Source organism: Parambassis ranga, chromosome 4 (genome assembly GCF_900634625.1).
Source record: "Parambassis ranga chromosome 4, fParRan2.1, whole genome shotgun sequence".
Lineage (NCBI taxonomy): Eukaryota > Metazoa > Chordata > Actinopteri > Ambassidae > Parambassis > Parambassis ranga.
The window spans coordinates 6,011,326-6,025,627 of record NC_041025.1 but is presented as its reverse complement, the minus strand read 5'-3'; the positions used below and the strand labels follow the sequence as shown (position 1 = coordinate 6,025,627).

The window sequence follows — 14,302 nt, the reverse complement described above, 5'->3', positions numbered from 1 at the left end:
AAATCTTCCAGGCTTAATGTACTTGTAGGATAACTCACATTCAGGAAGCTTCATTTGTATTACTTTGATAAGGCTCTCAGACTTACTAACTCAGCCTGGGGCAATCTGCTTTCAAATTCGATTAGAGACCATAAGCAAATGTCAGTGAAGGCTGCCTGATAACGCTTGAGTGCATATATTTCTCTGTGGGGTGAATCTCTCCTTTTAGTGCAAAGATCTACAAAGACACAGGCCCTATGGAAAATTCCCAGCATTTAAGTTATTACATCCCACATAAAATGTCATACCAACACTTCTACAGAAGACATTCTGAACTGTCTTTGTTTTTTTTTATAGCCCGGTCTAATTTTAGTGCACTTATGATGTTCATGAGCACAAGGGATCGGCTGCATTCTGCATATAAAGATGGAATTTTGCCAGCTTCAAAGTGACTTTTAAATAATTCTGGGAGGGAATAAAAGCAGCAATGTTTGTGGTGCCATGGTACGGTATGACTCCATACCAGCTGTCATGTGCTTTGCTTTTATTTAAAAAAAACAGCCACCGGCATTTTTGAAAAACTCCTTATGCTCTTATCTACTTATTTATAGATAGATAGGCTAGTTGCATACCTTCATTTATTGTATGTCTTTATACAAGCCACGACAGGACTTGAAACAGATTTACTAAATCTGAAATGAAACACGACACCACCAGCACCATAAATATTGAATAAAGACACATAAGAGCTAATCCCGACTAATGGCCTGAACACACGGAGAGTGGGTATCAACGTCATCATTATCATCAAGGTCACCAGAAATCACATATATTTATGTAAACTCTTCTTCATCTTTTTAACAGTAAAACAAATATGACCTGTGTGTGCAATGGACTATAGTGTAAAGCTGTAAAAATCTGTGATGTAAAATTTGCATTGCATATTCAATATGACACAATGTGCAGCCTCAGCTTGAAAATACATGCTGAGTGATGACAAACATTTCAATAATGGCAGGTTTATGGTAGCGTTGCTGCCAGAAATCAATGCTGTCTTCCATCACCTGGCGTCTAAAATCTAATATGTTGTTGGGAGCACAGCCTATAGATAAAATATACAAATACATTCCATTCCATTTCCAGCCTCCAGTCTTAAATCATTCCTACATGTATTCAATACCGTCACCAATTCAAATGGTTTCTACATTTTTTAATTATTGTTCTGAAGGCGGACATGTGGTTTATGTAACATTTTAACTAGACTTATGTGAACATAAAAACTAAGTTGAATTTATTTATTCAAACAGTGCCCATATAAACTTAGAGTGAAGGTCATGAAAGTTGCTGATCACAGTTTTGTGCACTCAGCACTGAAAAGCAAAACATTTCTTTTGAGCTTTTGAAAACGGACTCAACATATTCTATGTGACAGAAAGACATGGACTCTCTTAAAGTTCTTTAAAAAAGTGTTTATTTAATATAAAGATTTACAATATTAAATTATTCTTAGAATCTACACCCCCGTCATTAGTACCGCTCTCTGTCCTGAATATCTTTTTCACCATATACCACACCAGCCTAAGTCTTTGCTACACTACCTGGGCATCGGACAACAGTCTCACTTATTGTTTGAAATTTTGTAAACAGAAACAGTAAGAATCGTGTAAAATGTATTAGATAATATGAACATCTTGTTTGCTGAAAACAGTTATAAGAAAAGGAGGTTGGACCGGTTTAGAGTAGATCATCTGTGTCAGGGGTGACCTGGTTTGTTTTCTGAAGCTATGGTTGAATATGGGACAGAAAGCGAGCACCTGAGAAAACCAGATCTTTACCTGCCAAAATAAAATGCCACTGAAGAGACCAACTGAGCCAACAACAAACTAGAAGATATATAATTAAATGTGAGAACACATGTGTTTCAGTAATCTGCAGATGTACACTTCAACAAACATATGCATGAACATTTAAGCTAACTTTGGTTAATAAGAACACGTATTTGATAATGCACTTCTGAATGAACACTGGTTAGAAAAATAGTGTCGGGTGTTTGTAATAGTCAAAGTAGGAAATACTGTCTCAAGTGTACCAATTAAACATCATGCAAGTGTTCCTGAAACACTGTTAGATGTGAGGCTGCAACACTTCATGCATAGATCCTTCTGCCAATGATGTGCGTCACAGGAAGACATCAGATCGCTAGCAGATTGTCAAACCCGCCAGCAGCTCCATTTTTCAAAATATTACTCGTCATTATCTAAGGGAGAGAGAACAGACAGATAATTTATTGGAGAGGGTGAGGAATAAAATGTTGCCATGTCAGCAAGATGACTTGGGATAGTATTTGTTAACTTCTTAATGCTCATTTCCAAAAATATATTATATTATCTATAATTAGTTTGTGACAGTTGTCACATTATAGTCTACTCTGCATTACTACAGTAGATGGGTTTGATCTCTACATTATTATTTTTTTTTTAATTTAAATGTATCCACCGCTATAAGGATGGAAACTATAAGGCACGTCTTTCACAGATCTCGAGACCTCAAGGGAGATGTCTGACATTTGCATCTTCTGTTTCTCCTTCAGAAGTGAGTAAAAATAGCAAACAAAAGAATTGTCAAAAAGAGATGTTCAGAGGAAAAATGTATCTGAAGGCTGCTTCAGCTCTGGGAGAGAATCTTTCAAGCTTAAAAAAAAATACCATGTTCCCAACACCTTTCTATTTCTGTTGTGGCCCGAGTCTGACAACAGACTCAGCACAGCACATGACAAAGCTGACAGACAGAGCTAGGGGTATGTTTTATATCTACATGGTGTTAGTTTGCAGCAGGGATACCAGAAGTCAGGAAGTGATGAGGGTGCAGTCAGAAAGTCGGTTTACTAAGTGCTGAATGTGGTGCAATCAGGGTTTTTGGAATGTTTGATACAACAAAGACGTTTGAAGATCAACATATTGTAGTGTTACTATAGTGGTAAAAGGCCAGATGGATGTTGTGTACATGGAAAATGTAGTGGCTGAAGCACAATAAACACTCACTTTTGAAAGATTTGGTTTGATGTGATTTTTGCTCATTTAAACAAATGGGTTAACAACTGACAGCACATAATTGTAACTACAATTATGTGTAGAACTATAGCCTTGACAATAATTGGGGCGATCTAACAATGTGGTTAAGTACACAAAAACCTCTTTCAAAAAACAAAAAACAAAAAAAAAAACAGTTACAGTTACTAACCTTCTTGATATGCACCATCTGCCATCACAAGATGAAGGATGTTGGGATACAGATGCTGGTGCTCAGTTCCCAAAATGCTTAATACCAAATTGGAGCCCAGGTCAATATTCTCATCTTCATCTTCATGTATTGCCTTGAGCAGAAAACAAAGATGTTGGCACCTACAGGAAATCAGTCAAACTGAGGATTTAAGAGAGTGAATATTTGTACCTTTATTTTATTGTAGGCCTCAATTAACTTCTCACATCCAATCTGCTGTTCAAGGTTGAAGCGAAGCTCTTCCAGACGACTGAAGATGCTGTCATGATGCTCGGTCTCTCTGCCCTGGTCCTCTTCGCTGCCGTCTATGGTGGAGCAGAATCAATCAGTCCAAGTTACACTTTGACCTTGAACACTTTTAAGCTGCCTAGTTTGTAAATATAATCATCACAGGCATAGAGGCATGAATATTCATTGATAAACAGATCTGATGATTATCATTCCAAGACTAGTTTTGCTTTTATCCGAGCTATAGTGAAGTAAGATGAAACTGCGTCTTCTTGCATGAAAATGATTAACTTTAGCTTTATAGTTTCAGGCCCCCTCCTACCTGAATGCCACTCTTCATTGAGCTGGCTATTATTACTGTGGGTCTCTTCTCCTACACCATTCGTAAGCAACTCCCCTGCCTCCTCATCACCAGGACTCCCATTTGAGCATTCCTCATCCTCCTCCTCTTCACCCTCTTCCTCCTCCTCCTCTCCTTCTTCGTCGTCATCATCCTCATCATCATCATCATCGTCTACAACCATCCGATTGTTGTCCTGATCGATCTCAGCTGCGATCCGGTTAAAAAGGTCTCCTTCCTCTGGAGGATTTCCATTGAAGTCTCCTGCTTCCACCATTACAGGGTCTGTCATCACGTCCCCCTCTTCTTGCAGCAGTCTCTCCATGGATGCCCTGATGTCCTGTAGATCTTCATCCTCATATGCACTAAGGAACAGAACACATTTTCAGGCTCTCTCACACTGAAAATTACTGAGAGAATGAGACTAAGGTGTCATCATTAAATGACCTGCCGTCTCATGACTGTGGAAACATGTTCAGAAACGATATAATGCAATAATGAAATGCATTTACAATGTAGAAAAACAAAGCACAGCACAGGCATGTTTACAGTTTAGAAATGTAATTTGTGTTCGCCTTACTCCTCAGTTTCTGACTGGTCATCATCTTTAGCAGCATCATCAAGGTCTTCGATTTCTAGGTTGCTGTCTGGAGCAACATTAGTCCTGCTCGTCACTGGAGCGTCCTGTTGAGAGCTGAAGACACGACTGAGGTCTGGGAGAGAGCACGTCCGCAGCATCTGACAGAACAATGCAAACGCAGCAGAAGGCAAGTTGAATGAGCTGTGGTTTTGTGACACATTCATATTGCTTGTAGCTCTTTGTGTGCATATTAAAAATTAAATAAGCTAGGCCCTGAAGAGCCCATGCTCCCTGATGAAGGTTATGAAAGATATAGGTTGATGAATGCTCTCTCTGTCCAATCAGACCCACTGCAAGCTTCAGACTACATGATTAATGGCTCTAACTTCATTCCAGCTCCCCTCATTAATAACAAAGACTGAAGGGTTACCCAAAATACCACACAAGCCTCTACATCACGTTGCAGAAGAGCAGGAGTGAATTTCCTGAAACACCTGATCACTCTTACTTCTGATAATGTCATGGATCCCATTATACATGGCAATTTCCAGACAAAAAGGAGGAGTGTAATGATCACCTTGGGGTTGTTGGCATCAAACATGCCTGTAGACAGGCCAACGAGGAGAGCATTCTGGTGCTTGGAGCGTAGAGGTGAGACAGAGCGTGAACGAGAGGCCAGAGAGGAGGATGATTCATCCATGGAGGACTGGGCTGAGAGGATTGCAAGGGCAGCAGTGCGTCGGTGTGCCGGAGAGCACAACTTCATAAACAGGGGCTCCTCATGCTGTGCTAGAGCTGCGGAGACAGTAGGAAGGGCAGATTTAATTAAGATAATAATTACGCTGAAAAAAGTGGCCTTGGCTCACTACACATTAATCTCACCAGATGATGCAGCTGGTTTCTCTGCACTCTTTTCAACCTCCTTGGTGGCTGTTGGTCTTACAATGCCCTCTGGTGTCCTGCAAAAGAAATACAATGTTATCTGTATACATTGTCTTTAAATTATATAATGCTAACGCAGAGTGCAAATAATGACAGAATTTTCAGCCTGGTGTAAATGACAACTTAGAAATATGTATATTCACATTTGCTGTTGGGCTTCATGCTCCCATGCCTGTTGCACACCAGCAGGGGGACGAGAGGCCTGTTTAGGAGTCTCTTCCAAAACCACAGACTCCAAATCTGGATCTAAAAGAAATGAATTTAGACAGTCTTTAAGTGTAATGAATATACTTTTTGAATAGTATGCAAAATCCCATAATAATAATAATCACCTTGAGCCTCAGGTAGGTTGGGTGGCAGTGTCACTCTTTCTACAGCACTGGCCATAGACTTTTCCTCATTTGAAGCCTCATTGGGAGCTGCAGGGATCTGATCAGAGGTCAACGCTTCTTTAGGCGTCTTGACGCTGTCAGTTGCTGCTGCCTGAGTAGGCTTTTCTGGGAGAATATGAGACCATAAAGTAATATACAACCAGTCCATCATGATCACAGACATTTCTTAAACTGGGGTGGAACCTAAATAAGAATGTGAGCGTCTTCCATGTTTGCTTGTACTACAAAATGTATGCATATATTCTTGAAGATTTAAGGACTAACCATGACTTGAAAGTTCACCCTCACAAATAGTGATATTTTCCAGTGACTGGGTGAGAGGCTGAAGTTCTGCTTCCTGAAGTACTCTTAGCACCTGAGAGTCTGGAATGACTCCCCACACCTTCCTGGGAGCTTCTTCCTGAAGCACGCCCATTTGTATAACTTCACCCACCGTTTGCTCTGTGGCAGCACATATACAGAGAGGAAAGATACTCAGAACAAACTGCTGCAATTTTCAGGAAATCTGCACCTGAACACTCACCGATTGTAGTGAAGAACGTCTCCCCTAGTGTTTGCTGGGCTACAGAAAGAACAACTGGAACTCCTGCCTCCCACTTCTTCCTGTCACCACCAGAGGAGGGTCTACCATCAGGAGACACTGATATGTGTAATGTGAAAGTGATGGGGAGAAAGGGTCAGCAAACTTGCTTCCAAAATTTTAAAACATAGAACTAATGTAACTAGTAACCATATAATCTATCTTGAATGGAAATGGAGAGCTTTATCCTGCAAGGACTCAACTCACAGGACGTTGTGGTCTCCTCTAACGTTTGGTGAGCCACAGGAAGAACGGGCAATTCTGCTGGTTCCCACTTCTTCAGATCTCCATCTCCAGAAGAGGGCCGTTTCTCTGCATCAGGCTCATTTTGTTGGGGAGCAGGACCTGGGTGTGCAGGAGTAGATGGTGTCTCCTCAACCTCCTCCACTGGGCTCTGGGCTTTTAAGTTCTGGTTAAGTCTACGCAGAATCTGCTTCTTCTCACTCTGTTACATGTAAGCATTAAATACATTTACAGGTTGAAAACAGAATACAGTTCATACAGTCCACTCACTCTCACTTTGATATAAGAACCTCACCTGGATCACTGTTGTAGCCTCTGGTTCAGGCATGCTTTCTTTAAGTGGAGTAATCTGCCAAACACAGCATTTAGGTAAGTTATAATTTAACAAAACAATATTATGACAGAAGAGGTGATACACTTTATACTGACTGCTCCAACATTCTTCAGCGCAGCAGTCATGGATATAGCAGTGGTGGGGGTCTTTGATGCAGGTAGGACTAGAGCATTGGCAGCTGGGACTGGCTGACAGGGGCTGGACTGTGGAGTAGCACTGTCGGAGGTAGATGATGCTGCTGCTGCTGCTGGGTCTGCTACTGCACTACCTGCTGCCATACCAACCTTGATCCCCCGAGCTGCAAGCTTCCACAAAACACAGTTGCTAAAATTAGATTATACTCATACACCAGTGAAGCCAGATAAGTGATTTGTAAAGGTACTGGAATGAACAGAAGAATATGAAAGCTTACATGGTCCTCCCAGGCTCCCTTTCCTCTCTCGTATGCTTCTTGTCTCTTCTTCTCTAGTTGCTCTTTCAGTACAGCAGCACGAGCATTTGCTTGGGCCTGACAGGTACATGTGAAGATGTGGTGTTTATATTGTGTTTTTTTTTTTAATGAGCATTGTAAAAATAATAGGGATGTGACAGTCATTATTACCTCCGGACACTGATTACAGGCTGTCAGATTTTGGGAACAGCCGAACAAACTAATAAAATGTTTCAAATTTTTTGTTGGCCAAAATGGATTGATCATGTACCAAGTCCTGTTTTATTTTCTCATGATAGTGGAGCCCCTAGCTGGCCTCTAATTCTCAAGGCAGACAGAGGTTGCCAGAGAAGGTGAGGTACACAATGACTGATAGCATAAACTTTGTGTTTATTGCAGACTCACCTTTAAAGCCTCTATCTTTCTTCTCCTGAGCTCTGCCTCCTCACTGGACTCTTGGCTGTCAGAACCATCGCTGTCATACTGAAACAAACACAGCCAGGAGACCAAGTGTCACAGTCACATAGTACCTCTGATTAAAGTGCTCTCAGTACTATCCAAGTGTGGAAGAACGTACCTTCTCTCCTCTGAGCCGAGCTTTGATTTGCTGACGCTCATTGAAGTTCTGCAAGCGGATCTGCCTCAGTCTCGCCAAGTACTCCTGAGAACAAAACATGAAATGTTACAGATTGAATAGTGACATCCAGAATGTTATATTAGCACATGCTTTTTTCCCCCCCACACAAAACTCAGGGTGAGGTCAGCATTAATACATTAACACAACACAGCAGCCATCCACACAGAATAAAAATAACACACAACACTGGCACCTTTAAAATTGCATGAGAAAAAAAAACTGTAATTAAAAACCAAGTTGGTTATTTGAAATGGTACAAAAAATATAATAAATATAACCGTTCACATTAGACAGTGGAACACCATACACATGGGCATGAATTTAAGCTGCTGGGTTGGATTATGGGTGTGTCAAGGGGAGATTTGCGCAGACGTGCCAAGCCACACGTGCCATGAGTGCGGTGGAGTGTGAGACTGGGCATTCAGGCTTGGGCTCCTACCTCCTCCTCTTTGTTGGCTTTAGGTCTCCTGCACCGACCAGCACCACCCCGGCTTCCAAAGATTGCAGCCAGGTTTTGCCGAGTACCCTGTTTACCATTTAATTTAACCACACTTTAGAAGGACGCTGGTCCTAACAGCTGACTGCCACAATAATCACAAGACAGGGCCGGGATATAAATAAAGCTGCACCAACCAACATTTCTTCTTTTTTTATCCTGAATCAAATGGCTGCAGGTAAAGCAAGTTACTAAAAGTGAACCCCCCCCAGGTAGTTATTAGTTTTAAAAGGGCAAAACCATTCCAAAGCAAACTGTTTATTTGTCCTTTGTTTTGTATGCCAGTCTACTAAGAGGGTCTTTGACCAAACCAAAATTGTAAAACTATCATTTATCCGTGGCTTTTTACAATCGGCCATTTGATTCAGTTTTGATGTTACAAATGTTGCCTTATGGCAACATCTGTAGCTTTAAAATACGTAGTATTGGGGCTCACTTTTCTCTTTTATCAATGCCCAAATAAAATTACACTCAGTTTACTGAAACTGAAACAGAAACAGTTAAAGTTACAGTTAAAGTCACAGCACATACCAGCTGACCCTCAGCACGGACTTTGTTGAACATGGCTTCCCTCTTCCTCTGTAAAAACTCTTCAACTTGAGAGGCCCGTTCTGCTGCCATCTGACCACGCTGTCTGAAAACAGAGAACACAAAAAATATTGCCACCACATTACTGTACATACTGTATATAGAACAAGGATGGAACATTTCAGGCCATTTGCTGATTGACTTACCTGCTGATATGGGTTTGTTTTGAAACATGTTGCAGCCTCTGGAGTTCTTTCCTGATTGCATCTTGATTTAGGGGCTGGGCATGGCCACTGGGCAGCATAGGGCCAGCAGCAGCTGGTATACTTGGAACCAAAGAGGAAATTTCATTATCACATTTAACATACCTACCATTTCCAAAGAAAAGAAGGGATCCAAACGTACCGAACAGGACTGCCTGATCCTGAGAACCCCTCCCTGCTGATGTCTTTAGGCTGTGGTTTAGCCATTTGGTCCAGGGCAGCATGATATTGTTCATATGGGGTTTTGCTGAAGAGTGCAGCACCTGGGACAGAGGGACCAACTCCTGCAGCCCTCTTTCCAACTCCTACAAAACACTGAGTTTAGAGGATAAAGGGTCATTTTGAGGGAGACTGATACAACACAGCAAAACAATGTAATCATTAAATGTGGCTGCATTTTATTGTAAAATATTTTCTGAGGTTTTGTGTGACTATCCATTACCTTCCTCTCTGGGCTGCTGCCTCCACTGGAACTCAAGACATGCTTCCAGCCTTGTTCTCTGGCTTGGTTTATTCGATTGATCTGAGAAAGATCAGATTTATTTTAAGTTTTAGCTGTATCATCAGAATATTTTAAGTACACGGTGGTTTGTGCAGCATGGATCCATTACGAGAGACATTGACTGGGGCTAAGCCCACTGGACTCCACCCACCTTCTCCTTTTCATATCTCTTCATTTGCTCTGCTTTCAACAAGGCCAGCTAAGGAAGACACAGAGTAGAAAACTAAGACTTAAAACTATTATTACTATTACTATTATTACTTTAGAAGTACAAAAAAAAATATGCTGACATGTTCTCGCTTCTTTTCTTTCTCAATCAGCTCCATCCTTCTCTTCCTGATGCCGTCCTGTAAAATGCAGCACAAGCATGTCAAAAAAATAACAATAAAATAAAAAAAGATGAGACTAACCCACTGAGGCAAATCACTGCAGGACAGCTCTGTCACAGGGGCAGGCACAGGAGGAGGAAAAGGCTGATTAAAAGAGATCGGGCAAAACACTCAAGTTGTGGAAAAGGGTAAAGGTGTGGATTGGGCATAATGAGGGGGAGTAAAACTGAAAATGCTGGTTTGGAGGGAGACGGGAGCAAAATCTATCTGGGAATATAAGTTATATGGGGCTCTCAGCTGTACCTCATGTTTTTTCCTTTCCTCCTCCACTTGACGTGCTCTTCTCTGGGGGGCTGCTGGGAGAGGGGCCTGAGCAACATATGACACTGGGGTTCAGAGGTTGCCAACACAGTACGATGTAAAAACACAAAAACACATACTCACACACAGAAATGGGAGAGGCCTCTGAAACTCCAGACAAGGAGCTCAATAACAAATACAGCTTTATGACCTCAAAATAATAGCCAACTAACCGCTTTATGTTTTACAATCGGTTTCTTCTCTGCAGGCTTTTTGGCTCCATCTGGTGCCTTCCTCCCATTTAAAGGCACTCCATATTTGGCGGCTGGTTTTGTGATCCTTTGGGCTGAGGTTTGGTACAAGGAACAGAAAAGTATGCAGGTAAGAAAAAGGTAAAGTATCCTTTACCTTTTTCTTACCTTTGAGGGTGCTAAATAAATTCAACATTTAAATCTGTCTGCAAATCCCTGGGTGTTGTCATCTAATTGTACTTGAGAGTGTCACAGTCAACCAAAATGTTGTGCATCATTTCATCACAATTAATTTGCAAATGAACATAAATAAACCACAAGCCGGGTTTAAAAGGCAGACTTTGATGTACCTATGCAGGGGCAGACAGCATTACAAACCGTTTGCTCACCTGGTAGCACCTGCGCCCCAACCACTTTAGGCTGCTTGTGAAGAAATGTATGGCGAAATTCCTGAGCAATGATCTGAAATGAAAAAGATTAAATATATTGCCATGTAAATTAAAGGACTGCATTAAAGAAAACTGTACTGTACTTTACCTGTGGTGTGAGAAACTTCTCTATCCGACAAGAGAGGAAAGATTTGTCCAGTATGCTGCTGACTGAGGGCCTCTCTCGAGGGTTGCGTTTAAACAGTAGTGTCAAAAGTGAACGCAGTTCTTGGGAGTAGTGAACAGACACAGGAGGGAATGAGCCACGAATTATTTTCAGAACCAAGTTCTTCATGTTGCCAGCTTCAAACTGAAAGTAAACATGTACAGACACAGAGTTGGAACCACCGCACAGATTAAGACAATTTGAAGTTGCAGATGTGATCATGAGATACGATTTTTAAAAATACTTTTAAAATCAGAATTCATTGGTGCAGCAATGCTGCATAAAGTACATGAAATATACAATAATTAGTAAACAGCTTACACAGAATACTTACAGCATGCTTAAGAGTGCACATTTCATACAGGACACACCCTAGAGCCCAAATATCACTGCAGAAGGAAAGACGGTAGGAGAAGACAGGGGAAAAGTGTACAAATGGACACACAGGGATAGGTTCCAGGGTAAGTGTACATTCATTTTACAGACAAACAGAAACATCCAATCTCTTTACTTTGTTTGCAATAAAAAAAAATAAAAAAATCAAGACTAAACACTGAGATACAGTGAAGTAATGTTGACACTAACTGAAGAGAATTAGAATCCATGCATTCTTAAAATAGTTAGGAGGGAATCAATACCAGCATCCTGCTGTAGATATACACAAGCAGGGTACTCAATAAAGTGGAGACATGATTTTCTTACATCACCCCAAAGCCACCATTTAATCCTGCATGAGTCACACAGGCATTAGATTGTCCCCTGCATTTACGTCACAAAAAAACAAACACTGAAATCAAAGCATCCCAAAGCATCAAGTACCTTTTGTTGTTGTATGGTTTGTTTTCACAGATCTCTGGTGACAGGTAATATGGTGTTCCTATGCATGTTCTTGCCAGTTCAACAGTGCTGTTAAATGGAAAGCAAATTGTGTAATACTTTAACAGTCCCAGAATTTGACTTGATGAGTATATGCAGATCTATTCAGACAACTTTATACACACCTGTTCAGCACCCTAGCAATTCCAAAGTCTCCAAGCTGCACAGTCCCATCTTTGGTCAAAAATATGTTCTACACATATATTATAAGAAGAAGAATTCAAGTAACATGTGACAAAATTACCATCACTCAGAGAAGATGTGATGCATGAAGCTATACCTGTGATTTAATGTCCCTGTGAAGGATTTTTTGATCATGCACATGCTTCAGTGCCAGGCAAATCTGGACAAACCAATCCAGGATCTAAAAGAAAAAGGAGACAGCAAGCAACACTGAGCATCATTCATAACTACAGTGGCAAAACAAAATTAGGAAAGAAATGCTAAAAAAAAAATAATTTGGCAATTTTATTTGAGCGTGCAAAACATGGCATTTAATCAGTCTAATCCACATGATGTGAATTTGTTTTTGTAAATTTTGTTTGTCTTAAAAAGTTGTAAGCTTACTTGCTCTTCTGGGAACAGCACTCCTTTTTGAGAATTGATCTTTTTGAACAGGTCTCCACCCTCACAGTAGTCCATTACAATATACAGACAGCCGCCCTCTAAAAAGAGATAAAAAAAGTAATTTGCATACAACATGCATTATGATGGCTTCTGATTTCTTGTGTCAAAGAACATGAATGAACACCTTCGAAGGACTCCTTATACTGAACAATGTTGGGATGACTCATGTTGGCAAGAACAGCAACTTCTTTCCGAGATTCCTGCCTCTCCTTACTTGACATCTGTCACCATAAAGAGCAGAGGATGTAGTTCAGTTAGGCAGTGAGCAGCAGCAATATATAATATAATGATTATGTAAGTTCTGTATAGTTATATAATATCTGGGATCTTACTCTGGATATGCCAATCTCTTTGATGACATATTGGTGTCCATCTCCTTTGGATTTTACAAGGATTGCCTTTCCGAATGAGCCTTCCCCAATTTTCTTCACCTTTTCGTACTTGTCCATGTTACTGGAGTGACTGCCTCCTTATGATGGGTCTGCAAAGATATGAAGAACACTGTAAAGCTATAATCGAGCTGACAATTGTGATGGCCTTGCCTCTGACTCACTCTCAGAATCTACCTCAAATATAGATAAAGATGGAGAGATTGTGCTTTACTTTTCAATTAACAACCAATATAAGTGAGCTTTAAAATATATATATATATATATATCATCAATGAAATAACATCAGCATATGTTGATTTAACACAATGGTCTTATCATCATCTGAGTTTCAAAAAGTTGTTGGACCATGAACCAAACTCTGCTTTATGCAGCCACCTGGGGCCATGTAACAAAACAGTAAGCCTTCAGCATGAGCTGGACTTTGTGGGATGACACTGAGGTTACCTCCTCCAGCTTCGACCAGCGCTGACAGTTCTCTTTGCGGTGTTGTAACGGTATTGTAGCGTTGACAAAATGATTGTCAACTCCTAAATATGCAGCAATGTGTGCTTTATCGAGAACTGATATCAGACAGAATATGTCGCTTCAGACGGGCTGTGATGCTGAAAGCAAACACACAAGTGGTAGCGGGATAGCTAACGTTACATAGCAGCTAGACGAAGATGGAAGGCCAAGCCCACCCTCCATTAAATACATGTCCCCGTAAATGAACGAATGTCTGAGTACTACTATTGACGTAGCTCACTGTGTAGCGGTGAGTAAATACTATTAGTTGGCGAATACATAGCTTACCATTAGTCTTTTTCGCTGATATTTCCCACAGAGGTTCTCGTGCTGGCTACTACCCTGACACTCTCTATCACAGGACTACGGGTATTTTTCCTGCATTTTTATTGGTCGGTTTCACATGTCTCGGACACGAACTGGTGCATATAACTGTCAATCAATTATCGCAACGAATCGTCGCTGAGTCTCCACCCACAGTGACATGGTTGCTGTAGTCATTTTCCATAGCAACCACAAACCAACCCAGGAAGTGAACAACTGTTTAAATATTCATTGTAAAAAAAAAAATACTTTTATTGATATCATCCAAACCTTAGCGCTTTCGTTTTACTTTCATTACCAACACGTTTTTATTGTCTTAATAATTACAAAAATTAAATACATTCAAAACCAG

The 14,302-nt window shown here is 40.7% G+C and overlaps 1 protein-coding gene across 2 annotated transcripts; it reads right to left on the bottom strand.

Annotated features, from left to right (window-relative positions):
* Window positions 1-1,433: 1,433 nt before the first annotated feature.
* nek1 (NIMA-related kinase 1) lies at window positions 1,434-13,994 on the bottom strand. 2 transcript variants are annotated; one of them, XM_028404179.1, is made up of 36 exons: window positions 13,915-13,994; window positions 13,063-13,211; window positions 12,855-12,951; window positions 12,671-12,768; window positions 12,384-12,467; window positions 12,229-12,296; window positions 12,047-12,133; window positions 11,562-11,616; window positions 11,171-11,371; window positions 11,023-11,095; window positions 10,616-10,728; window positions 10,386-10,451; window positions 10,044-10,100; window positions 9,905-9,952; window positions 9,694-9,774; window positions 9,394-9,566; window positions 9,195-9,314; window positions 8,992-9,094; window positions 8,404-8,490; window positions 7,905-7,988; window positions 7,733-7,810; window positions 7,310-7,405; window positions 6,993-7,202; window positions 6,859-6,912; window positions 6,528-6,765; window positions 6,264-6,380; window positions 6,005-6,181; window positions 5,681-5,845; window positions 5,492-5,594; window positions 5,289-5,365; window positions 4,984-5,201; window positions 4,407-4,564; window positions 3,809-4,191; window positions 3,430-3,563; window positions 3,220-3,352; window positions 1,434-2,236 (listed from the first exon to the last, which is right to left on the bottom strand). In XM_028404179.1, the coding sequence occupies exons 2-36, from the start codon at window positions 13,177-13,179 to the stop codon at window positions 2,223-2,225; spliced, it is 4,167 nt and encodes a 1,388-aa protein (XP_028259980.1). In that variant the 5' UTR covers window positions 13,180-13,211; window positions 13,915-13,994; the 3' UTR covers window positions 1,434-2,222. The 2 variants fall into 2 exon arrangements, with proteins under 2 accessions (XP_028259980.1, XP_028259981.1); XM_028404180.1 differs by lacking the exon at window positions 8,404-8,490.
* Window positions 13,995-14,302: the final 308 nt, after the last annotated feature.